Below are 26,230 nucleotides of genomic sequence, written 5' to 3' on the forward strand. Positions count from 1 at the left end.
TGCAAAAGCTATGTGGCTACCTTGGGACAACTGCTCCGGGAATAGGTACCGTCCATCCGTTGTTACTGCCCTTTCTGTAAGAGAACATTTGGGGCTACTGGTTGATTACAAGGGAGTTTTTAGCCAAACAGTAAAGTTAATGACCACAATTCCAGTGCACCCTGAATATTGTGTTTCCTTATTTAAAATATCTGGCAAAATGTTATATCATTGTCTTTCTGTCCTGAAAATGTCTTGGAAACTGGAGCTCATTTACACACACCAGCCAAATATGCACAGTAACCTATATCAAAATATCAATTGGTCATTGGGGTGCTACAATTCTTTTCAAGGATAGAAGAGTGTAAGGAATTAAAGTTTTATGAAAGACCCAACAGACAAAGTTTTAGGGTGAAAAGTCTTCCACAGATGAACCTCAACAAAACTGCTCTTGTACCTTACACCCTGCAATACTATACTGTATGGTCTACTATCCTTGAAAAATACTTGTTGAATAGTTATTGCTGTGAATGTGGCCACAGGAGTTGATATTTGTAAGTGGATTTGCGTAACTGTGGGCATATAAAACTATATAAATCATATTTTTATTATGTTTCTCTATTTCAAAGCACTAATGAATCATTGTATTGTTAAAATAATTTTTAAATAGTTTGATTGTTAACAGGACTGCAAATAAGCTTTACTAGATGCATTTTGTAGTCTATCATTGAACACATTGAAGTTAATACATATCCTTAATACATTACCTCTGTCAACAATGAATCGCAGCTTCTGTATAGTTGCCAAATTACCATTGACTCTATATATTCCATCAGCCTCCAGACCTGCAGACAGCAAAAGTAGAAATCAATATATATATACATGTAGAATTCACAGATTTATAGTGACAGGCATTATACTTTCTGTTGACTAGGCAATTACTATCAAAAGATACAAAGAAAATTATCATTGGTCTATGCTACAAACCACCTTGAAAACCCCAACTGCTATTACAAATGGAGGCTGCTTCATGCTAGGTCAAGTTATTATTATGGGAGACTTCAATTATCCAGACATTGACTGGGGTAATTGGTTTACCAAGTTGAAAACGTCCTAAAAAGGATATAAATGAGCTGGTTGGGGTTGTTTTTTCTGGAGAAAAGACACTTGTGAGAGGACATTATTGCACTTTATAACTACATCAGAGGGCATTTTAGACCACTAGCAGGAGATCTGTTTTTCCATAAAATGGATCATTGGACCACTGGCCATTTGAAGCAGCATAGGAGGTTCTTCACAATGAGGACAGTGAGTTTGTGGAATACATTGCTGGATGATGTTGTGATGTCTGATTTTTAAGAGGGGCTTTGATGATTTCTTGGACAAGCATAATATCCAAGGCTATAGTGATACTAAAATCTACAACTAATATAGATATTGGTATATATAGTTTTAGTGGGTGTGTGTAGGTATTTGCTCTGGGATTCATTTGGAGGGGTTGATTTTGATGGACTTTGGTCCTTTTTCAACCCAACGTAACTATGTTAAATTATGCATTTAATAATATTAATTGTCATAAAATGACAACAAATTTTAGCTTGTCCTATATTTATGTAAGGTAAAACTGACTACGGATGGTCCAGTCTACTCATTAGTCCTAATGACCAAACAGGCAAATAAAGGTAATATGGCTACACACACTTCCCTTATAGAGAAGGGTAATCAGATGGCTGGGTCATTCTTTAAGGGGAATGAAAGGCTTCGATGAAATGTAGTATCCCTTCACAGCTCTCCCTTGAACTGATTTAAAGCTATTATTATAATAATAATAACATGACTGATGGACAATTGCTTTGATTACATCAAAAGAATGCTCAGTAGTACCTACAACACAGGAAGCAATTACTGTATATACAATAAGAGCTGTACACATAAAGAGTATTTATAGGAAAACGTGACTTTGGATTAGACTCAATTTACTTTTTTAAATCAGTGCCAATAATACACAAAAATATACTTATACCTCGCTCATTTACAGCCTCTATGCACATACACACAAACTTAGGGACTGTACTGTTCTCTCGATGACAAAGAGCATCCAGGCGGCATCCAAAAACCTGATCTGTGGAAGAGGAAAATATTATCCAAACAGTGTAAAGTTCTGGCATTTTATATGTTGTCATCTTGATTAGCATAGTTTTGAAACACTGGGCCACATTCAATTTAATGAGGAAAGCTTATCTTCTAATTCAATTCCAGATTTTCCCGTACAACTAGATGCAATTCAATGAGAAAGACTAATCTTACAATTCATCACATGAAACTCCATAGAAAAAACTGGAAATTAATTAAGATAAAAAAATATGTCATTGATTTGAATCTACAAGCCTTTTCTATGCTATAGCAAAAGCTTAAAAAAAGACTTAAGTTCTGAACTGTGCAGCTTTGGTACCTAAAATAACTATGCACCATAATATTCCTACAGGTATGGGATCTATTATATGAAATGCTTGGGACCTAGGGTTTTCCAGATTCCATAATTTGGATCACCATACCTTAAGTTTGCAAAAAAAAAAAAACATTTAATAAACTCAATAGGATTGTTTTGCCACCAGTATGGATTCATGCAGCGTGGTTACCATCAAGTACAAGCTACTGTTTTATTATTACAGAGAAAAAGGAAATCATTTCAAAAATTTGAATAACATGTTTAAAATGGGAGATGGCCTTTCCATAATTCAAGATTTTTGGATAAGTGATTCCTCGTATATGTTATACAGGAAGGATGGATGGAAAGGGTGAATTGCTCTGTTACGGACGCTCTTAAATGGAAGCTGAGTCATGTTTTGAGCATTCTACTTCTGGAAGAGTTATAGCAAGCTGAGCACTTTCTTTTAAAAAAATATACTGCCTACCTTGCCTCTAACAAAAAGAACTGACAGAAAGTAATGATATTATTCTGCTATGGAGTAGCCTTTCAAGCATAAAGCAGGTCCCTTGTAGCACGGACTGATAACAGGAGGCTTTACTTACCAACATAACCAACTGCTCCTGTTTATTTCCCCTTATAACTGGGAGCAATTACCAGGAAATTGTTATACAGGTGTGGGACCTGTTATCCAGAATGCTTGGGACCTGGGGCTTTCCAAATAACAGATATTTCTGTAATTTGGAACCCAAAGTCTACTAGAAAATCTTCTAATCTTCTAAACTCAATAAGCTGGGTTTGCTTCCAATAAAGATTAATAATATCTTAGTTGGGATCAAGTACAAGGTACTGTTTTATTATTACACAGAAAAAGGAAATAGTTTATAAAAATCTGGATTATTTAGTTAAAAAGTAGTCTATAGGAGAAGGGCTTTCTGTAATTTGGAGCTTTCTGGATAACGGATCCCATACCTGTATAGGAAAATTCTTGTTTAAGGCTCACTTTCAGCATTTTAGCACTTTCAGCATAACAATTATGCGTAAAAATATGGTACACTTTGTTGGTAAAACTGTATTTTCTATGAATTCCATAAAGAGGATACATAGGATAATTTGCTATCTATGCGCAGAGAGAACAAGCAGTTGGGCCATTAACATCTTTTACCTTTAATAAGGCCTTTTTCCTGAAGAGTTTGCAGTGGAGGTCTCCTTACCAACAGTTTCTTCAGCCTTGTTTTCACTTTCTTTTTGTCTAAGCCTGAGGGATTCGAACTCACCCAAGATACTAGAAATAGGATACATATAGTTGATCAGTAGGCTGTGTTGCCTTCACTTAGGGGCCCATTTACTAACAAGCGAATTTCAATATTTTCTCTAAAAATGTGTGTTTTTTAAAAAAAATTGAATGTTCTAAAAATTTGAGATTTATTAAGTGTAAAAACCACGAAAACCATTAATACAAAACTTCGCCAGGTAAAAGTTGTCAAGGTCCTATAGCAGTCAATGGGAGTTGTGCTGATCCTATTGGACTGTTTTAAATCAATTCCGACTTTTATAGGTTTTCAGGATTTTTTTCGATAGGAATTGTCCAAGGATCTTGAATTTTAGAATTTTTTAGCACATTATTTTCCATTTGGAACTTTTAATGCATTCCATGACATTGTTAGTTTTAGAGTTTGAGAGTTTCGTTTCAAAAACCTCTAAAACCACTAAAATCCGACCTTTGATAAACATTCTTATACATACAGGAGAATTTTCGATTGTCTTTGGTTTTCAGAGGACCTTCTTCCTCCCCACCACTGCCATCCAGGACCTCCACACTACCCGCTCTCCTTAAAATGATGTCATCCAGTGGGTTTTCTCTTTCCTGATTTGATATAATAATAGACAAGACATTAAGCAGATTTGCAAGTAAAGTCACAGGGGTAGATTCACTAAAGGGCGAAGTTACTAACGCTGGCGCAAATCCGCCAGCGTGACGTCATTTCGTAACTTCGCCAATGCACTAACGGGCGCTGGCGTAAATTTGCTAGCAAAGTGGACCTACTCTAGCGCTACTTCGCACCCTTACGCCAGGCGCCATTGCGCTATGGTGAATGGGACGTAAGTACGCTAATTCACTTACTTGCACATCTTGCGCCAGACTTGCCTTCGTCACCTCAGACCAGGCGAAGTGCAATAGAGTAGATAGGGATTGCTTCAAAAAAAGTTGAAATTTTTTCTAAGTCCCAAAAACTGCTGGCGTCTTTTCCTTTTTTAAGGGTGATAGGCTGAAAAAGATCGTGAATTTTTTGGGGGCACCTAAACTATACAGTGGGCACATTTGTAGGGCAAAATAACAACTCTATTTTATTTTATGAAGGTTTCCCAGGCTTGTGTAGTGTAATGTATTTGCTGCTACATATACGTCCATTGTACTTTAACTTGGCGCCGTATGCAAATTAGGCATCGCTAGCGTAACTTTGCTTGACGAATTAATGCTAGTGCAAATTCGCTACCGTTCGCCTCCCTGAGCACAACTTCGGATTTTAGTGAATTAGCGGCGCCCTGGCGAAACTTCGAAAAGTGCGTCGAAGGCGTCGCTAGCGCATTTTCGCTGCTTAGTGAATTTGCCCCACAGTCTTCTTCCTGGTTCATTCAAGCATAATCAAAACAAATCAGCAGTGCATTGAGAAACCTCTGTGTTATGAAATGCTTTTAAGGGTTCACATATAAACGCAAGTACAGTGTGCAAAGTGCAATTTCAGACTCAATTTTGCTGAGTCTGCATATGGTTGTTTAGATGCAAGCACACTGCATATAATGACTGCCTGTTGGAACCCTAAAGCTATCGCCACCTGCAAAGTGAAGCTTCAGGGTTCCTCTGTGTCAGTAAACACATTCACACACAAGGATTGTGATGGACACAGCTGTGACAAGCTCAACTATACACAAGCTTTGGATGCTCGTACCTTTACTGAATAGTGTAAGTTTGTGCAAATAACAAAAACCATATATAGTTCCTAATAAAAATATTAGGGAAAAAGTATGTTCAGCACAAACCCTATTCATTGAACTCATGCTAAAAAATGGGGGGTATACTGCCCGTTTAAAGATTATTTTCAAGAGGTATATGTACTTTAGTTATCCCGGAAGGCACTTGTAATTATTGATGATCATTTATTTATATGCCGATATGTTATGCTACACTTGTTCATCATCCACATCAGTCTCTAAGGGAGTGATTTATCAACATTTAAATTAGAATTTTTACTGCAATCAAGTTTTTTGGGGGATAAACTCAAGAACTCAAATCAGATTTACCTAAACTCAAATTTTTAAGATTTATTAAGTACAAAAAATTAAAAGAAACTCAATTGTAAAATTTGGCATCTAAAAAGCTGCTGCATTCATGTTGAAGTCAATGGGAGTTGTCCTAGACAAAATTTTATTGATTTTTTTCAAACCTGAAAGATGATTCACTAATAAAGACTCAGTAGTAATTTCCATGCAAAATTACTATTACTTATTAATATTTTAGGGGTTAGGAGGAATGACTATTGTCAGACTGGGGTTTCCTGGGTGCACAGCTGCAATCTGAAGGGCTCCCCTTGCAACCTCAGGTGTCCCTCACCAAGCCACCATCACCCCCCTTCCCTGCCCATGTAGCAATGCACAACTTGCTCCTCCTTCGTACTGCTGTGGATGGGTGGGAGTGTGTCGCCGGCATCCACAGGGAGTGGATCTGGGTAGGGCTCATAAAGTCTGGGGCCCAGTCCCACCCTGGGAATATCTTAAAGGGATACTGTCATGGGAAAAAAACATTTTTTTAAAAATTAATCTGTTAATAGTGTTGCTCCAGCACAATTCTGCACTGAGATCCATTTCTCAAAAGAGCAAACAGATTTTTTTTTATATTCAATTTTGAAATCTGACATGGGGTTAGACATATTGTCAATTTCCCAGCTGCCCCAAGTCATGTGAATTGTGCTCTGATAAACTTAAATCACTCTTTACTGCTGTACTGCAAGTTGGAGTGATATCACCCCCTCCCTTCCCCCCCCCAGCAGCCAAACAAAAGAACAATGGGAAGGTAACCAGATAGCAGCTCCCTAACACAAGATAACAGCTCCGTGGTAGATCTAAGAACAACACTCAATAGTAAAAACCCATGTCTCACTGAGACACATTCAGATACATTGAGAAGGAAAAACAGCAGCCTGCCAGAAAGCATTTCTCTCCAAGGGGCAAATTCACTAAGATGCACTTCGCCAGGCGTAGTTTCGTCGCACTTCGCCAGGCGTAGTTTCGCCAGGGCTCCGCAAATTCACTAAAATCCGGAGTTGCGCACAGGGATAGCGTAAGGTTGCGGAGTTGCGCTAGCGTTGATTCGCTATATAAAGCGAAGTTACGCTAGCGAAGGCTAATTTGCATACGGCGCGAAATTCAAATTTCAATGGAGGAACACGTATCTGCACTACAAATGCCTAGAAAACCTTCAAATCAGCAAATAAAAATTTTATTTTGCCCTACACATGTGCCCACTGTCTAGGTAAGTTGCCATGAGTCAGGAAATGTAGGGGGGAGGAAGGGGAGCCCCAAAAATTTTTCGATCTTTTTCAGCCTATCAGCCATCATGTAGAAAACACGCCAGCGTTTTTTGGGACTTAGAAAAAAAATTGACTTTATTTTAAACAATCCCTATCTACTCTATTGCGCTTCGCCAGGTCTGAGGTGGCGAAGGAAGTCTAGCGTAAAAGGTAGCGTTCAGTACACTGCGCAAGTTAGTGAATTTGCTAGCGAAACTTCGCCTGGTGTAAGGTTGCGAAGTAACACTAGCGAAACTACGCCAGTGTTCGTTAGTGAATTTGCGCAGTAGCGAAAATGCCAAACGCTAGCGAATTAACGCTAGCGTTCGGCACTTCGCGGCTTAGTGAATTTGCCCCCTAAAGTGCAGGCACAAGTCACATTACCAGGGGCAGCTGGCAAAATGTCTAGCCCCATGTCAAATTTCAAAATTGAATATAAAAAAATCTGTTTGCTCTTTTGAGAAATGGATTTCAGTGCAGAATTCTGCTGGAGCAGCACTATTAACTGATGCATTTTGAAAAAAACATGTTTTCCGATGACAGGATCCCTTTAAACATTTTTGGCAACTTTCAACTTATGCTGATTGCACAATGAAAAAAACAGGGCATTAATAGATTTACTAGAGTTATTTTCAGTCAGTAGGCTTGACAGGATAGTCAAACTAATGCATACATTTAAAAATGATATTGAAAAATTATGTTCTTTAAAAGGGTCACCTACCAGTCTCTCAATGACTCTTTGTAGGGCATCATACCACTCCTGAATTAAGAGATCTTTGTCAGACTGCAGAAGGTACTCATTCCCTGTCACCATGCGAAGCTGTACAGGATACAGAGCAAAGACTATAATCAATCATACAGTTGTCACATCATTTTTTTAGCAATGAACCCATAGATTTTCTGATAATATCTACACACTTTGATATACTTTAAATTTCCATTAATTCTGTAGTTTATCATTACTTACATGGATTACATTTTTTTTACTTGACATCTCCTGAGTCCAGTCAATTGTTGCGCCTCTAAGGTCCATGCTGCTTTCAGGTTTACTATTGGATGGTTTCTAAAACCAATAAAAAAGTTTTTTGTACAATAAATCATATAAACAATATGTTTTACCTGAATTAAAGCTTAAAATTTAATATAAGCTTTGTCATACTGAAATAAGAAACTTTCTAAATACAATCGATTAAAAATTCTGCATAGTTTCTGAGATAATCAAGTTTATCTTCACTATTCCTCTCTCAGCATCTGTTTCTCTTCATTCTCTCTTCATGCAGGAGTTGGGCGTCAGATAGTCATTGACAGTTAGATAAACTTGATCAACGCAGATTATAGTACAGAATTTTTAATTGGTCGTATTTAGAAAGATTCAGGATGATGAAGTTTATATTAAATTTTAATTTCACGACAGTTCCCCTTTAACTAAAGAAGTCGCTAGAAATGTTATACATTATGTTTTGGGCTTCTGTACCAGCCCAAGGCAACCACAGCCCTTTAGCAGGGAAGATCTAACTAACTAATCTAATTAACCCTCGATATTCGACCATTAGAAAATGTGCCCCATAGAATATAAATGTCACAATATAAGGCTGATTAGTAATTAATACAGATAATTACTACATGGCAGCACCGTGCAGTTAGCATCAGAATTTAATAATTATACCTGTAGCATCAGCTTATATTACAGACCAACCTCATTTCCTGCTTGATAATTTGTGACAACCCCTAAATTTAGCTTCTCAACAGCTGCTCAGAGCCCACTGAGCATGTGAGTGTCCAGACACTTTCCAAGATGGTGACCCCCTGTGACAAGTTTGAAGTCCTGGATCATTGCTGCTATTGAGAAGCTGGAACTTTAGGCTGGTGCAATAAATTCAGTGTATAAAATATGGCAATTTTAGCCACATTCATTTTTAGGGTTTAGTTCTCCTTTAAAGAAGCAGTTCATTTCATTTTTTTTCACATAGTACACCAAAAATAATGAGCACTGTCATAAATTGATACATTAGTTGCTGTCAGAGTTTCTTGTTAGGAAGCATGCTTGTTAGCAGATGGTGCTACTGAGAAGTATATCATTTAATGAATACATTTTTAAGTTTAAAAATTGGCGGCCTGGCTTTCAAAACTGCTTTTGGAAAGCAGTATGGTGTGCTATTTGAAAACAGCAGCAAGGGATAGATTTTTGAATTGTGGGTTTTTTATCAAGCAGTAACTTCAATTTAAATAGTAAAATACCAATTGTTTCAGATTTCACAAGGTCTTTTGCCTGTTGCAATGTTTCAAGTATCATTAATGCTTCAGTATCATTAATACACCCTTATTTTGCATTGAGGGTTAACCATTTGGATGGGTGTTAGAGGTCAGTGCTGCTACTGTGCTCTAATACCCCACATAACAGAATGGCATTTGATTGCTCAAAGCAGTTGAACACATTATGACAAACTGAAACATCTACTTCCCAGTAAAGTGCTTAGTAACATTTTTATTAATTTGCCCCTAAATTTTACTCATGAACTCCATCCCTGTAAGGCAGGTTAACACACACAGTGTAAATAAAAAAGAAAGAAAATCTTCGCATTGATCCCAACATGAGTTTAAGGGGCAAATTCATCAAGGGTCGAATATCGAGGGTTAATTAACCCTCGATATTCGACTGGGGAATGAAAATCCTTCGACTTCGAATATCCAAGTTGAAGGATTTTGCGCAAAAAGTTCGATCGAACGATCGAAGGAATAGTCCATTGATCGAACGATTAAATCCTTTGAATCAAACGATTCGAAGGATTTGAATCCAACGATTGAATGATTATCCTTCGACCAAAAAAACTTAGCCAAGCCTATGGGCACCTTCCCCATAGGCTAACATTGGGTTCAGCAGCTAGGGCGAACTAGGGGGTCGAAGTTTTTTCTTAAAGGGACAGTACTTCGACTATCGAATGGTCGAATAGTCGAACGATTTTTAGTTTGAATCCTTCGATTCAAAGTCGAAGGTCGAAGTAGCCCCTTTGATGGTTGAAGTAGCCCAAAAAACACTTTGAAATTCGAAGTTTTTTTACCTTGAATCCTTCACTTGAGCTTGGTGAATTGGCCCCTAAATATTACAGCTTAAAGGATATGTCCTTACCCAACCAGAAGGTGCCTGTACTTTTGGATCCTTGTAAAACATGAGACTGTTTCCTGTCAAAACCATCCAAGATGTAGTCCAGTTTTTTCTTAAAGAAAAAAAAAAATATTTAATCAGATGCGACAACATTTTTTAATCTAAATACAGTATATACGCAGCTTTAGTTATTGACAATAGGGATGCACCGAATCCAGGATTAGGTTTGGTATTCGACTAAGATTCTTCCTTTTTCAGCAGATTCAGATTCAGCCGAATCCAAGTTCCTGGTCAAACCGAATCCGAACAGTCACCTTACGTTTCACAGCCCCTATAAACCAGAAACTGGCCTGCCCCCAAAAAAATTTTATGCTGTTTTGCTTGTTGATTTGATTATCATTTTTTCAAAACGCATCAGTTAATAGTGCTATTCCAGCAGAATTCTGCACTGAAATCCATTTCTCAAAAGAGCAAACAGATTTTTTTATATTCAATTTTGAAATCTGACATGGGGCTAGACATTTTGCCAGTTTCCCAGCTGCCCCTGGTCATGTGACCAAGTACAAAGATTGTTTTATAATTAGAGAGAAAAAGGAAATCATTTTTTAAAATGTGGATTATTTGGATAAAATGAAGTCTATGGGAGTCAGCCTTTCTCTAATTTGGTGCTTTCTGGCTAATGGGTTTTTGGATTTTGTGTCCCATACCTGTATTATATTATACAGGGAATAGTATATAATACTGAGAAGACAGTAGACAGGTATGGAGTCTATTATTCAGAACTCTGTAATACATGGGTCCCTGGTATTGTGATGCAATTTGCCATTGTGTTTTATTTAAATAAAATTCTTTATTAACCTTTATTTTTGACTTACTGTAGTTACTTTTTATGTAATAACAAATCAGTACCATCTACTTAATGGCACATAAGCCAGCATTAGTCAACATTAAGAAACATATTGGTCTTTTATGTTTAAAAATGTAGTGAATAGATTTAAGGCATAGTGTTTCATATTATGGTGAGACTTTTATTCTAAGGACCACCAGACCCAAAGCATTTTAGGCAGGAGATCCCATAAAATTGCCTCTCACTTGATGGATGTTTTAGTGTGGAAATCAGGTAAGTAATGTTGCTACAAATATCAAATACATACTTCAGCTTCCTTCCACCTTCAGCAATTTTCGTCTTGTTTAACTGGCTTGCCTTTTCCACCTCCTGAAAAATGAAGGTTACAGCTATATGGTCGCAATGAATTCTGTAGCTGTAGTCTTTTTCTATAAAGATCCACAAATAAAACCATTCATGGAAAATTATTTCTGAACTTTAAGGGGCAGATTTATCAAGGGTCGAAGTGAATTCAAGGGAATTTTCGAAGTAAAAACATTCGAAATTAGAAGTAATTTTTTGGATACTTCGACCATCGTATTGCATACTACGACTTCGACTTCGAATTCGATTCGAAGTAAAATAGTTTGAATATTCGACCATTCGATAATCTGAGTACTGTCTCTTTAAAAAAACTTTGACTTCAATACTTCTCCAAATTAAACCTGCCGAAGTGCTATGTTAGCCTATGTGGACCTTCTAGAGCAGTTTTCTAAGTTTTTTGAAGTCGAAGAAAAATCGTTCGATCGATCGCTGAAATCCTTCGAATCATTCGATTCCAAGGATTTAATCATTTGATTTTACTTCGACTGCATAATAGCCAAATTTGATGAAAAAAAGTTTGAATTCAATATTCTAATGCAAAGTATTTTAATTCAATGGTCGAATTTCAAAGTATTTTTAACTTCGAAATTCGACCCTTGATAAATCTGCCCCTAAATCAATTGAGAATTGTATTGTTTTCAAAACAACCTTCAGTTTATTTTCCCATCTGCTCTTTATATAACGACAGCATGAGGACACTTCTGATTCAGGTTATCCGGTTTTAGTGATTTGTTGCTGTAGAGTATTGAAATATATACTCTGAGCAGGACTGCTGCCCTCTACCCTTTAGTGTGTTAGAGTTTTGCTATAAGGCACAAGTACTTCAACAACTGGGTGTCAAACATGTTCTGGAAATACTGCAAAAAATATGTTGGAGCTGTGTCCTGTTCCACATTACAAATATAACTCATCCTTTGTGACCAGTTGCTTTTAATATAAGCAATTTAACGCTGAGATTTGGCCAGGCAGTTTAGCTGAATTATATGTAAGAAAGAGTGCTATAGGCACACAATAATCTATGACCAAATAATTTGCTGTTGGTGTAAAGGAAAATAAATAGCTACTTAATATATAAGGGTTTATTTAACATCATTTCCACCCAACAGTTTTCCTATATGGCAAAACCAAATGAAGTACATTACTGTGTTGCAGTGTTATTGGTTTGTAGTTACAGTATTAGGTTCATTTACAGCCTTTGGATTGTCTTAGGCAATATGTGCAGTTAAACTATTCTAGAGCACTCTAGAGCAAGGAATTAGTCTTACATGGGGAATATCCAGGACAGTCACCGATGGGACCCTTTGCAGTTCTGAAGGTGTATGACTATAGTTGTCAACATTAGATTGTGAGAGGTTCCTCCTATGGTTCGACTGCAAAGGAAATTACATTTATATAGTGAGAAAACTTTTAGCCACAGCCGATGTGAACAGAACAGCAAATCACTAAACAAATACAAATACCGTACATACACAGACAGAAAAAATAACAGTCATCTAACAATGTATTCATAACAAATACCTATTAAAGAGTAGGGCCACCCTTTGTGTGCAGAACAAGTTTCAGTCCTTCTTCATTGCTTGGAATGCTGTCATGCAAGTTCTGAACTGTGTGTTACTGGTTAATTAGACTATTCTTTAAACAGAATACCTCCTGTTCTATGAGAGATTAAGGATGTAGAAATACTAAGCACTCTGCTCTCCCATAAAAATGCAAAAATATTTAGATGTTTAGAGGTTGCCCAGTTCCTAGAAGGTGTTTGAGTGAATCTTGGAAGTGAGGAAACCAGTATTAATTTAAAGGGAACATATGGGGCATTATCATCTTGGAAAATCAAATATTCAAAAGTTTTTTATAACAATAAAGAATATTCATCTCATGTTAAGGCTGTTTTGCTCCAAACATAAAGACATTCAGATGTAGGAAAACAGGTTAAAAATGACACATGTAAGACACATGTAATAATATTACGTATTTCCATTGTTCGGGTGTCTAAGGTTTGTACCACTTATACACCAGTTTATGCATTAAAGCGCGTTGGCCTTGGATGAAAGCTGATTCTGGCATTGGCATTTCCACCATAAATTGCAGCCTTGTGAAGCTCATGGCATATAAGGGACAGTTTATCAAATCCCTTGCTGCAAGTGCTTGAAAATAAAGAGGTATAAGGTAATTTGATACAGCCTGCAACTTGCCTCTAAAGGTGGCCATACACGGGCAGATAAAGCTGACGTTTAGACCAATTTGAAAGCTTATCTGCCTGTGTATGGGGGCTTCTGACGGGTCTTCCCGATCGATATCTGGCCACAATATAGATCGGGAAGGTTTTATTTTTACCCGACCGACCCATCGGAGCCCCTTGGCGTATGGTAATCCAATCGTTCGACCATACGGCCGAAATGGTCGGATTACCCCCGATATAGCCATGCCGTTAGTAGCATATCGGGGAAAGATCCGCTCGTTTGGTGATGTCACCAAACGAGCGGATCTTGGAGTCTTTAGCCACCTTAAGAATCCAGTGCAAGGTATAATAACTGCAGGTACAATGCAGCCTTATACTTAGTGCCTTTTGGTCAGGTTTTAGGGAGTTGGTACCATAAAGTATTGCACTCATGCTCACTCCATGCTCACAGATATAATTTAAGACCATGCACAGGATGGAATTGTTTTTCCATCATGTGCATGGCAGGCTAAAATCTCACACTATGTTTGTAAATAATTATGCAATAATGTTCTTTTACCCTTGTAACTCTTGAATTAGACAGGATCATAGATTTGGTGTAGGTGAGTTTTTGTAGCGGAGACTCCTCCCCATCCAATTGTCCATCATTACTTATACTGTGAAGGCTGCTAAACGAGAGTGAGCTGCTTAGTGGGCTTATGCTGTTCTGCTCCAATGGAAGGTCACTGATCTGAAAACAAGAAAACATGGGGAGACTTTTTTTATTGTGTTTCAATATTTTTGATAAAGCATTTTCAATTACATATTGCAGTTTGGTGGAGTTGCGTGTTTTACTGCTACTTTTACTAGAGATAGTACAAAGAAACAACAACTAGGCGAGTAGCCTAAAAAAGGCCAGAATACTGAAAAGCTTTTATGTTGCCCATAGATTTATTTTCAAAATAAAAACTCCATAGCATTAGCACAGCATTTTAGATATGTAGATATTTGCATTTAGTAACTCCTCTGTGGAATCTTACCTTAAATGCAATGTACAATAAGGCCCACTAAACCGCTAAGCTTTCATACTAACTTCAGATAGATTTGGAGGCACATTTATCAAGGGGCAGATTTATCAAGGGTCGAATTTCGAAGTGGAAAAAACTTCGAAATTCGACCATCGAATTGGATTACTTCGACTTCAAATATCAAAGTTTTTTTATCGAATTTGGCTGTTTTCGATTGAAGTCAAATTGTTCGATTGTACGATGAAATCCTTCGAATCAAACTATTCAACCGATTTCATCGATCGAACGAACGATTTTCCTTCGACTTCCTTCAACTTAGCCAAATGTTGGCTATAGGCTCTAGAAGGTTCCATAGGCTAACACTGCAATTCAGCAGGTTTAAGGTGGCGGTGTCGAAGTTAAATTTTTTTAAAGAGACAGTACCTCGATTTTCGAAGTCAAACTTTTTTTACTTCGAATCGAAGTCGAATTTAGGCCTATTCGATGGTCGAAGTACCCAAAAATTAGTTCAAAAATTAGTTCAAAATTCGAAGTTTTTACATTCGAAAATTCACTTCGACCCTTAGTAAATCTGCTCCCAAGTGTTGAATTTCAAATTCATGTGAGTTTTTTAAAACTCCCATAAACGAATTGAATTGACCCGAAAACTCGAAACGAATTTCATTTGAATTAGAAAAACTGGATTCCATAAACAGGGACGTAGCAAGGAAGAAGGGTCCGCACACACAGGACTTATTACAAATTAGTTGTTTATTCAAATACGGGGAGACCTGACATTACGGTCAGCAATCTGACCTTTCTCAAAGTCTTTCTCAAAGAAAGGTTGGATTGGTGACCGAAACATCAGGTCTCCCCGTATTTGAATAAACACCGATAATTGATTTGTAAGTCCTGTGTGTGCGGACCCTTCTTCCTTGCTATTTATATATAATATTTATTTTTATTTATTTATTTATTTTCATTAAAACCAGGCAGTAGCTCCAGGATTTCCACAGTGGCCTGAATCAATAATTGCAGTTACACCAACAGCAGGAACTGACTGGGCCAGTGGGACACCAGGAAAAAACACAATGGGCCCTGGCCCTTGTAGGCCCCATCAACCTAGACCAGCTCCCCTATCTGGTCCACTATATTGTGTTCCCTGATTGCTACCACAAGTATAGATACACTGTATGGGTCCCATGACTGATGAGCAGTTTCAATAAATGTTTATAAAAATATTGTATTCGTAGACTAGAGTATAATAATACATCTAAACAGATGTGATCAAAAATCCTTTTAACATGAAAACAAAACGTTATGGGCAACAGACACTGCAAAACAAGTTGAGGGTATCAGGGCTCAGAGCCCAGAGGCAGGAGCAAAAGTAAAATTAGCTGAGCCGTATCTTTATCTACTATTCATGGAAATAAGGACATTAGCACTATATCCATTACATCTAGCAAGGAAGTCCTCTTTGCCTTGAGGCTTTATTTGATATTTACACCAGGAATTCAGAACCAAATCTTACACAACAACAGTAACCCAGCAAGGCTCACTGGAAGGTTTGTATTACATGGGAAAACACAAGCTGTGGAAAGAGATTATGAAAAACTAGAACATTTAAAAAATAATCTGAGAAGAAGAGAATTTAAGCATGAAAATGTTTATCAGTGTAAAGAAACAAGAAAGTACAAGACAGCATAGACAGCTGCCTAGAAAGTAGAAATAGAAAGTAGAAATATGGCATAAGGGTCACTTAGAAGATGCAATTAGATTTGGGGAGCTAAGTGCGAGGGTGGGAGTGGAGCAATGCATGAATAAGCAACCGATTATATTAACTACCTTCCCCTCTGTATGTTCCACTTAAAAAAACTTTCTGTATTATGTGTTCAGATGTATTTTCCATTCTACTACTGAACTTGTATTATGCACCGTGCTTGTAAGACGTGCCGGGAGATCGCTGCTGTCCCTTACCTCCCGGCGCATCTCTCCTCGAATGCCGGTGAGCAGACGTGCACTTCCGGGCTCCCGGCCCTAGTGACGCTGGTGTTTGACACCACCAAGGAGCGCTGACTTTTGAATTTTGGAGCCAAGTTATCTTTAAAAGGCCAGTCCACCATTTTAGAAGAGCCCAAGTTGGCTTCAGTTTATCTGTTCCTGCTCAATGATATTAGATGTCACCAAGGAGTTCCATGACCATATATTATAAACCTACAATACACAAGAGCCCTAAATATCCTGGTTAGTGATCATCAATTATAAAATGTGCAAGGTGATGTCAATTTTTGTTACATGACTAACCAAAAATTGTGTGTTATAAAAAGACTTTCATAGAGTTTCATGACATGTATAAACCATGATATGCTCTTGGAACTCCTAAGTGACTTATCCTCATATTTTACAGTAGGGGGCAGATTTACTAAGGGTCGAAGTGAATTAGAGGGAATTTTTGAAGCAAATTTTTTGGATACTTCGACCATCAAATAGGATACTACGACTTTCAATTTACTTCGAGTTCGATTCAAAGTAATAATCGTTTGAATATTCGACCATTCGATAATCGAAGTACTGTCTCTTTAAAAAAAACTTCTACTTCAATACCTCACCAAATTAAACTTGCCGAAGTGCTATGTTAGCCTATGGGGACCTTCTACAACATTTTTCTAAGTCTTTACACATCGAATAAAAATCCTTTGATCGATCGTTAAAATAGTTCGAATCGTTCTAATCAAATCTGCCCCTAGGTGTTGTCATATTCATTATATAAACAGTGGATTTTTATTTCAGGATGTAATTTATAGCTAAAAGAAATATATACAAACTGCAATCCAAAGGATAGTGGTGGGGGGAATGCATGCTTGTTTGGGGAGATTTATTGAGGAGCAATTGATGTTAAATACAGTATTCGTGTGGAGCAAGGAGATGTGCAAGAAATACAGGTGGAGCAAGTTGAGCAGGGACATAAACTTGAGTGGAAACAGGGCTGGTCCCAGAAGTTGTTCATAACAATGAAGGAGCTTGTTAGGGAGAAGTAGCTGTCAGGGGGCCTTGTCAAATGTCCAGGTGGAGGGTCATGGGCCTGTGTAAGGTGAACATCAACCAATACAGGTTTGGGATACATTAACCGTTATTCAGAAAGCTCAGAATTTCAGAAAGTCTGTCTCACATAGACTCGATTTTATCCACATTTTTAAATATGATTTAGCATTTGTCATATTGGTTGCCACCATGCAAATGTATAAATGAAAGTAAGATTATGGAGTGGGTCACATTTAAGATAACTTTTAGTATACTATAGAATGACCAATTTTTATTCTTCATTATTTATTTTTTTGAATATTTTGCTTTTTCTTAGACTTTTCATAGACTGCATTTTAATGAAATGATCCAATTTATTTTTCAATGATTTCCTTTTTCCTCTGTAATAATAAAATGGTAACTTGTACTTGATCCAAACTAAGATATAACTAATCTGGATTGGAAGCAAAGCCAGGCTATTGGGCTTATTTAGGGGCAAATTTACTAAGGGTCGAAGTGAATTCGAGGGAATTTTGAAGTAAAAAAAATGGAAGTAATTTTTTGGATACTTCGACCATCGAATAGGATACTAGAACTTCGAATTTTTTTCGACTCGAAGTAAAAAACGTTCGAATATTCGACCATTTGATAATCGAAGTACTGTCTCTTTAAAAAAACTTTGACTTCAATACTTCGGCAACTTAAACCTGCCGAAGTGCTATGTTAGCCTATGGGGACCTTCCAGAGCAATTTTCTATGTTTTTTATATCTGAAGGAAAATCGTACGATCAAAGTATGATCGGAGTACGATCGTACTACGATTGTACGATGAATAAAATCCTCTGACTTCGAATTCGAATGTCGGAGGATTCTATTCGATGGACGAATTTCAAAGTATTTTCCACTTCGAAATTCGACCCTTGATAAATCTGCCCCTTAATGTTTACATCATTTTTTAGTAGACTCAAGACATGAAGATCCAAATTACGGAAAGACCCCTTATCCGGAAACCAGATCCCATGCATTCTGGATAACAGATCCCATGTATAAGTAAAGGTGAAGATCCTAGATCCTTAGTTTCCTAAGAATAGCAACCAGAAGCTTGAACCAGAATTAACTGCCTTTCATACATATACAACAACAAAACACACAGAACAGCGCTGCATGAGAAAAAAAATACCACTATAAATAAATAGATTTCATTTTCTCCCCTTTTTTTGGGGGTTTTATACACATATTTAAATGGGTGGCTTTAAAGTTGTGCTAATACATGTTTAAAAAAAAACCCACAGTTGTAACCTTTGACAAACAAACATGCATGGGATTCTGCCCTCACTATTTACATGACAAGAGGTTGCTCTGGGCAGACTTACAAATCCAGGTCCTGAACACAGAAAGATCTCAAGGAGGCTGCCATCTTTGTGTCCCTGCTGGGGTCCCGGTACATATTCTACATGATCCATTCTCTCACTGAGCAATAAGGAAGTTGTGTGGTAACTAAAGAACAGGCTTGGCAATGAACTGAGAGGAGGGGGGTGAGGGCTGTAACTTCTTCATGTAGAATGAGGAAGGAAGATAGAGAAATGCAAAGGTGTCAGAGAACTGAAATAAAAGGCAACAGAGAAAATAATACTCTGCTTAGATTTGGGGAGTAAAGGCTTTGCAGGGCAAGAAATCATAGCTGGAATTCCAACTTTGTCTGTTGTGCTGCCAACAGCTTGCATGGTGTACAAATAAACGCAATATGTGTTTTCTTTATATACAAATACGTAAAGCTGTTTTTAGAGAATTGTCAGTCCAAAAAGGGATGGTCTAACATTCTCTTGCATGTATTGTGAGAAGCTGGTTGTCTGCAGGTGCATTTAAAGTAAAACAGTCCCCAGATATGAAGGGCCTTATTTATCAAAATCCGAATTTTTCTAACTATTTACAGTAAAGAAAGAAAATCTGACCAAACTAGAATCCACCTTATTTATTATTTAAAAAGCACAATATAATCGGATCAGGACATACACAAAAAAATCTAGCGAAAATCTGAATCGTACAATTTTTTACCGAATCCTTTGATTCCCGGGCTTTTTCCCGAATTTTTGCCCAAAAAGTCAGAAACTTCCAAAAAAAAGGAAGACCTTTCCCATTGCCTTATATACAACCTCAGTAGGTCTGAGAGGCTTGATTTTCGGATTCTGACTTTTTCCATCCTCGGGGTATAATAAGGGCTCTCTTACTGACGAGCAGTTGAAGCTCCACTCCCCTGCGTTCTGTTTTTCTGCGTTCAGCCGCAGGGGAGCGCAGGAATAGACGCATTAAGCTTTTTTCAATGGGGCTGTACTCACAGAGGCGCGTGTAGGCGCCGAACACAGGAAAAATGCAGCATGTTGCGTCTCAACCTGCGTTCAGCACCTACACGCGCCTGTGTGAGTACAGCCTCATTGAAAAAAGCTTAATGCGTCTATTCCTGCGCTCCCCTGCAGCTGAATGCAGAAAAACGGAACGCAGGGGAGCGCAGCTTCAACTGCTCGTCAGTAAGAGCCCTAAATCTCCAAAAATTTTAGGGTTTTTTTCCACTAAAAATTCAGATGTTATAGTATAAAAAACTAGAATTTTTGGCATTCTGACTTTAATAAATAACCGTCTTAGTGTGTATGCTGCTCAAAATATGAGTTTAGAAATATATAACCCTAGTGATCTATATATTGATCTATTCATATACAGTTTATCTTCCTGACAGTCAGAAACACAAATAAATATAAAGTACATACTGCTGTTTTTTTCAGATCAGACAATGTATTTACTTTGAAACCTTTGCATTATTAAAATTAATTTATCAACATTCTCATTTTACTGGTTTTAGAGGTTTTTGAAACCACGACTAAACCCACATTCTGTAAACCCACGAATGTCAAGAAATTTATTAAAAAATCCACACTGAAAAAGCACAAACAGGAAAACGCGCTGGAAGGTTGCGAAAACTGCAACTTTTCTGTATTGTCGCACAAAAGCCAGCATCAAAAATATCCGAAAACCTCTGAAAAACTTGTACAGGAAAGATGTTCCAGTTGTTACAATAGACATCTGCCATTGACTTCTACATGTTTTTGACAGGTTTTAGCTGGAGTATATTCGGAATTGTCTCAGCTTTGTTGCATAATAAATCTCGAAAAAGTTCTGCTTTTTTTCCACTACTGGATCTGATCTGAAAAAGTCGCAGCTTAATAAATTTGCCCCTTAGAGTGTTACATTTTCTTTTATTATTCAAACAGATGATTTTGGTATGTGTGTGCATGTATTTACTTGCTACCTGTGCTGCCTGTGTGTAAATGTGTTTATGTGCAAAATAAAGCAAGAAAGTAAAATTTGGTCAAATGTGTGTAATTTATGTTATGTGGAAGACTGCAGAAGGACCCCTGGAACTGGCATGTGTAAGGAACAGCACTGGGGCCTGTAGGGAATTTAATGTAGGAAACTGCAAAATAAAAGCATTGTTACTACGTGTTCACTTCGGGATGATTTGTTCCCAGACCCAAGAACACAGTTCCCTTTGCTGGTTCCATATGGGGTTGTGCAACAGGAGAATGTGCCTCAGGAGAAACTTTAGCTACCAGTGAAGTGAATCCTTGAAAGTTAAATCAAATGTGAATTCAACATTGCAGGCACTTTGAGGCTCTGTCTGCTATATCACAGAATCTATGTGTTTGGCAGACATAGGGAAAAGGGCTTCTATTATGACATTTTTCCATGGTTATCAGTGTGATAAAGGCTAAACAACAGCATGCTGCATCAAGGAAACACAAATCAATTGTAAATAATCTACTCAATCAACATGCCAGCTACTTAATAACTAAAGAGCTCAATCTAGAAACATTAATGTCTTGTTTATTGAGTGAAGTGGATGTTTTCTTTTCACAAATGTTTTATTTTTTTCTTATATTGGAATTAGACAAGCTAAAATCTGTGGCCCACCTACATCATAAAAGGATTGTTTGCAGCCAGCATAATATGTTGGATTGAGGAACCCAAAAAAAAAAAAAACATTTTGGGTAGCAGATTTATTAAAGGGGTGTGTCACGGCCGGCACCCAATACCAGAACAGGTGCCAAGTACCCTGGTCTCGGCTTGGCTTCACCAGTAGTGTGACCACCGTTGGGCTTCGGTTGGAGCCCTCAGCTTACTTGGGTGCCACCTGGACTTAACGAGGGGTACAAGGCAAGATGTTCTGGCTAGCAGAGGGGCCGAAGGTCACGGTACAAATGGAGCAGGCAAGAGAATCGTCAGACAGGCTGGGTCAAACCGGGTAGTCAATCAAAGGGTTAATCAGAAGAGGGAGTGGGTAATCAGGCAAGGGTCAGGATCCAGAAGTCAGAATAGTCAAAAGCCAGGCAGGGGTCACAACAGGAATCACAAATAGGTTCAGACAAAAATAGCTTAAGCTCAGAAGCACCAGGAACAAATCCTATCACGGGCAAGGTGCTGTGGAAAAAATGGCCTTAAATACTTTTTGAATTTCTCGCCTTTGCGCGCACACGTCATACGTCAGCGCGCCTGCGCCTTTAAATACAAGGGAACACGCCGCGCGCGCCCTTAGGGAAGAGCCTGCGCCAGCGCATACACGCTGGCGCGGCTAGAGGACAGGATGGTGCGGCGGGCGTCCCCGCCGATGTAGTGGCGGGCGACCCCGCCGCACAGGTATTATTACACAGTGGTTCACCTTCAAACAACTAGTTGTTTTCAGATGGATCACAAGAAATAATTACTTTTTCCAATCTATGTAATATAAGTCGCTAACAGAAAAACTATTCGCAATGCGAAAATTTATGCCTTTGCGCGAACAAATTTTGCTTTGCACGAATTAAATATAGCTTTTGCGAACCTGGAAACTGTTTGGCCACCACTTCCGACAGTGGAAGACTGGAAGATAGTTTGCGACAATGCGCAAGTCAATGTAATAAAACGTCTTACTGAAAAAGTCGTTTGCTCCAAAAGATTACGACACCTTCAAGCACTTCTTAAGAGTGCGCAATAACAATTCGCAATGCACTAACAGTTTAAGGAACAATATTACATTGCGGGATGTGGCTTTTTAGTCTTATCGGCACAAATTGTTTTGCGCTTTACATTCCCCTATTTATTTCTGGGGAACAATCTAAAAACAACTGAATTGAAAAAAAGTGTTTGGAAGGTGAACAACCCCTTTAAACATCTACTATAATTTACTAGTTTTTTTAATAAATGCAGCATGTGGCATTAAAGAAAAATGCAATGAAACTTTAAAGTTCTAAAATAAATGTGTGGCTAGAACAAGGCAAAATAAAAAGAAAGTTAATGCACTTAGGTATACTCAAACGTGTACCAAATGCTTTGAAAAGTAATGTGTGTACAAAGGTTAAATATACGTAAAGATTTGGAATTCGAACGATCGCACAACTTGCGATTTTTCGGCCGACATCTGTCAGGAAATTGATCGGCCAGGTTAAAAAATCTTTGTCGGTCCCAGTGCAATCTATCTATGTTTGCAGGGCCAAGCAGGCAGCTCCCCTTTGTTTACCTGTCAAATTGGTCTTTTTAGTTGATGGACAATTCGTACGATCGTTCCGAAATAATCGTGGTCTCACGATGATGATCAGGTCTTTTAAAAATCTCAACATCTATGGCCAGCTTTAAACTACAAGGGGGATTTTGAACAGATTTTGTGGGTCAGATTTTTTTCTGATCTTGCCTCACAACAGCACAAGATTTTGTTGGATCCTACAAAATCTGATCCCCATTGCTATAATGTAAAGTCAGATCTGATAAAGTTGGATGGTATGTTTTTCATGCATCTACATCCAATATTTAGGAACAGATTTATCAAGGGTCGAATTTCGAAGTAAAAAATACTTCGAAATTCGAACAGCGAATTAAAATACTTCGACTTCGAATATCAAAGTCGAAGGATTTTTCACCGAATTTGGCCATAGAACGATCAAAGTAAAATCATTCGATCGAACGATTCGAACGATTTTAGCGTACGATCAAACGATTTTACTTCGATATGTAAAGACTTAGAAAAATGGTCTAGGCTAACAGAGCACTTCGGCAGGTTTAATTTGGCGAAGTATTGAAGTGGAAGTTTTTTTAAAGAGACAGTACTTCGATTATCGAATGGTCGAATATTCGAACGATTTTTACTTTGAATCGAATTCAAAGTAAATTCGAAGTTGTAGTATAATATTCGATGGTCGAAGTATCCAAAAAATTACTTTGAATTTCAGATTTTTTTACTTCGAAAATTCCCTTGAATTCACTTTGACCCTTGATAAATCTGCCCCTTAATAAGGAGTGCAACCCTCATCCTATTTCATGTGCCATCTGAACCCACCTGCCAATAACTTTGCATTTTAGGCCTCCAGTCTCCAAACACAGGTGGCTATACACATTCATTAATATTGATTTCATGGGTTCCTAGTTTCAATGGCACCACTGTTCTCTAAAATGGAATACTACTTGTCCCAAAAGTCCCAAAATGAATTAATTCTACAGGGCCTCATTATTCTCAGACCTGGGTCCAAAAAAGGAAATAACACTTTCTAAAAATGATAAAGGCACTTGTAGAGTGCAGGCTAAGTAGGCATTATATGTACAGGCATTTGAGGTGTTTCCATTTTGTGTTTCTGGCTCTTTAACACAATAGTTTCCTTCCTGCACAACTGCCTTTGAAGATTGAGCTGATTTTCCACTTGCTTTATGCTTGTTAAATGAAGTTAATAATGGATGGAGGGCACACCAAAATTTTCAAAAATTGGCAAGAGGTGCAAAAACAGATGTTACCCCTACCAAAGGTAACCAATGTCAATACTAAATCTAAATGTTTGCACACTCAAAACAAAAACAAAAACAATTGCTTGTTAAATGAAGAAAATATGTGAAGAGATTCAAGAGAAGTGCATCCTTTTGTACATTAAGCTTAAACAATACAATGAATGAGCCACTTGTACCAACTAAATTAACAGCATGATAAGTGTGCACTCCTACCGCAATGCTTAATATGGCAATACTCTATGAATGGGGGTAAACAGAATTACAAAACTGACTTGTTGTAAAACCGGTATTTCTTACCTCAAACAAACACAAGAAGTTAATGTAAACAAAGATTTGAGGAAATGGCACTAAGAAAATTAAATCCGCAGGTAACTTAATTATTACACGTCCACTAATGATAAACCAAAGACAAAAATGCAGCCACTAAAATGCATGTAATTCCTTACTGTCACACGTGTACACTCCAATCCCTTCATTAATGTTTAGAACCTTTTAAAGGGATACTGTCATGGGAAAAAAAAATCCAAATGCTAATAGTGCTGCTCCAATTCTGCACTGAAATCCATTTCTCAAAAGAGCAAACAGATTTTTTTTAATTTTGAAATCTGACATGGGGCTAAACATATTGTCAATTTCCCAGCTGCCCAAGTCATGTGACTTGTGCTCTGATAAACTTCATTAACTCTTTACTGCTATACTGCAAGTTGGAGTGATGTCATACCCCCCCCAGCAGCCTAACAACAGAACAATGGGAAGCAGTGTTGGACTGGCCCGGCGGGACACCGGGAAAATACCCGGTGGGCCCCGACCCTTAATGGGCCCCCGCCGGGCCAGACACCTCTCCAGAGATCTGTAAAAAAAAGTTTTCCTCCCGCAGCGCCATCGGCGCAGCGCCGATCAGCGCAGCGCCTTCTGCGCATGCGCCAGGCACCTAGGCGCCTTCACGCTGGTGCGCCGAGTGGCGCCTTTGTGTGCGCGCACTCGATGCATCACAATGGGGGGCAGGGGGGGTCGGAAGGGGCCCTGGCCAGTAGTCCCGGTGGGCCCGGGCCCCCCAGTCCGACCCTGATGGGAAGGTAACCAGATAGCAGCTCCCTAACACAAGATAACAGCTCCCTGATAGATCTAAGAACAACACTCAATAGTAAAATCCAGGTCTCACTGCGTTACATTCAGTTACATTGAGAAGGAGAAACAGCCTGCCAGAAAGCAGTTCCATCCTAAAGCGCTGGCTCTTTCTGAAATCACATGACCAGGCAAAATGACCTGAGATGGCTGCCTACACACCAATATTACAACTTAAAAAAATACACTTGCTGGCTCAGGAATTACATTTTATATTGTAGATTTAATTATTTGCAGTGTAAACAGTGAAATGAAAAATACATCGTTAAAATCATGACAGAATCCCTTTGAAGGAAATCTATACCCCCAAAATGAACACTTAAGCAACAGATATTTTATTTCATATTAAGTGGCATATTAAAGAATCTTACCAAACTGGTCTATATATTTAAGTAAATACTGCCCTTTTACATCTCTTGCCTTGAGCCAACATTTCGTGATGGTCTCTGTGCTGCGTCAGAGATCACCTGACCAGAAATACTACAGCTCTAAAGCTGGCCACAGACGCAAAGATCCGATCGTATGAATCCTCAATTCGTACGATTGGATCTTTATGTCTATGGCCAGCTTAACTGTAACAGGAGGAAGTGTTTAAGCAAAAGACAGAACTTTGTCTCTTAATTGGCTCATGTGACCCAACATTTGAGAAAAATGCACTTCTATGAACAGGCAATTTTCCCATTCAGTTTTCCAGAGCTTTAAACTCACAACACCGTGGGGACGATTTTCTTACATTCATATTTTTTTCATTTCCCTGCATCAAACTTTTTAGCACTAAAAATCATGTATTTAAATAATTACTCTAAACCACAATAAATGTGATATTTATTTAG

General features: G+C 38.1%; 1 protein-coding gene across 6 annotated transcripts in view; it reads right to left on the reverse strand.

Annotated features, from left to right (window-relative positions):
* Positions 1-26,230, reverse strand: part of arhgap9.L (Rho GTPase activating protein 9 L homeolog) — a 69,611-nt gene that overhangs the window by 15,010 nt on the left and 28,371 nt on the right. For 3 of the 6 annotated variants that reach the window (XM_041582535.1, XM_018247460.2, XM_018247462.2), the window contains 11 exons: positions 14,027-14,197; positions 12,554-12,658; positions 11,233-11,294; positions 10,103-10,190; positions 7,943-8,038; positions 7,697-7,795; positions 4,154-4,274; positions 3,573-3,692; positions 2,003-2,101; positions 747-824; positions 21-74 (listed from right to left, as the gene is read on the reverse strand). In XM_041582535.1, the coding sequence (XP_041438469.1) occupies positions 21-74; positions 747-824; positions 2,003-2,101; positions 3,573-3,692; positions 4,154-4,274; positions 7,697-7,795; positions 7,943-8,038; positions 10,103-10,190; positions 11,233-11,294; positions 12,554-12,658; positions 14,027-14,197 (1,093 nt within the window). Of the gene's footprint in view, positions 1-20; positions 75-746; positions 825-2,002; positions 2,102-3,572; positions 3,693-4,153; positions 4,275-7,696; positions 7,796-7,942; positions 8,039-10,102; positions 10,191-11,232; positions 11,295-12,553; positions 12,659-14,026; positions 14,198-16,430; positions 16,546-18,847; positions 19,118-26,230 lie in introns of those variants that run through there. The other 3 variants (XM_018247463.2, XM_041582537.1, XM_041582536.1) reach the window with 3 other exon arrangements.

This window comes from Xenopus laevis, chromosome 2L (genome assembly GCF_017654675.1).
Source record: "Xenopus laevis strain J_2021 chromosome 2L, Xenopus_laevis_v10.1, whole genome shotgun sequence".
NCBI classification, from domain to species: Eukaryota; Metazoa; Chordata; class Amphibia; order Anura; family Pipidae; genus Xenopus; species Xenopus laevis.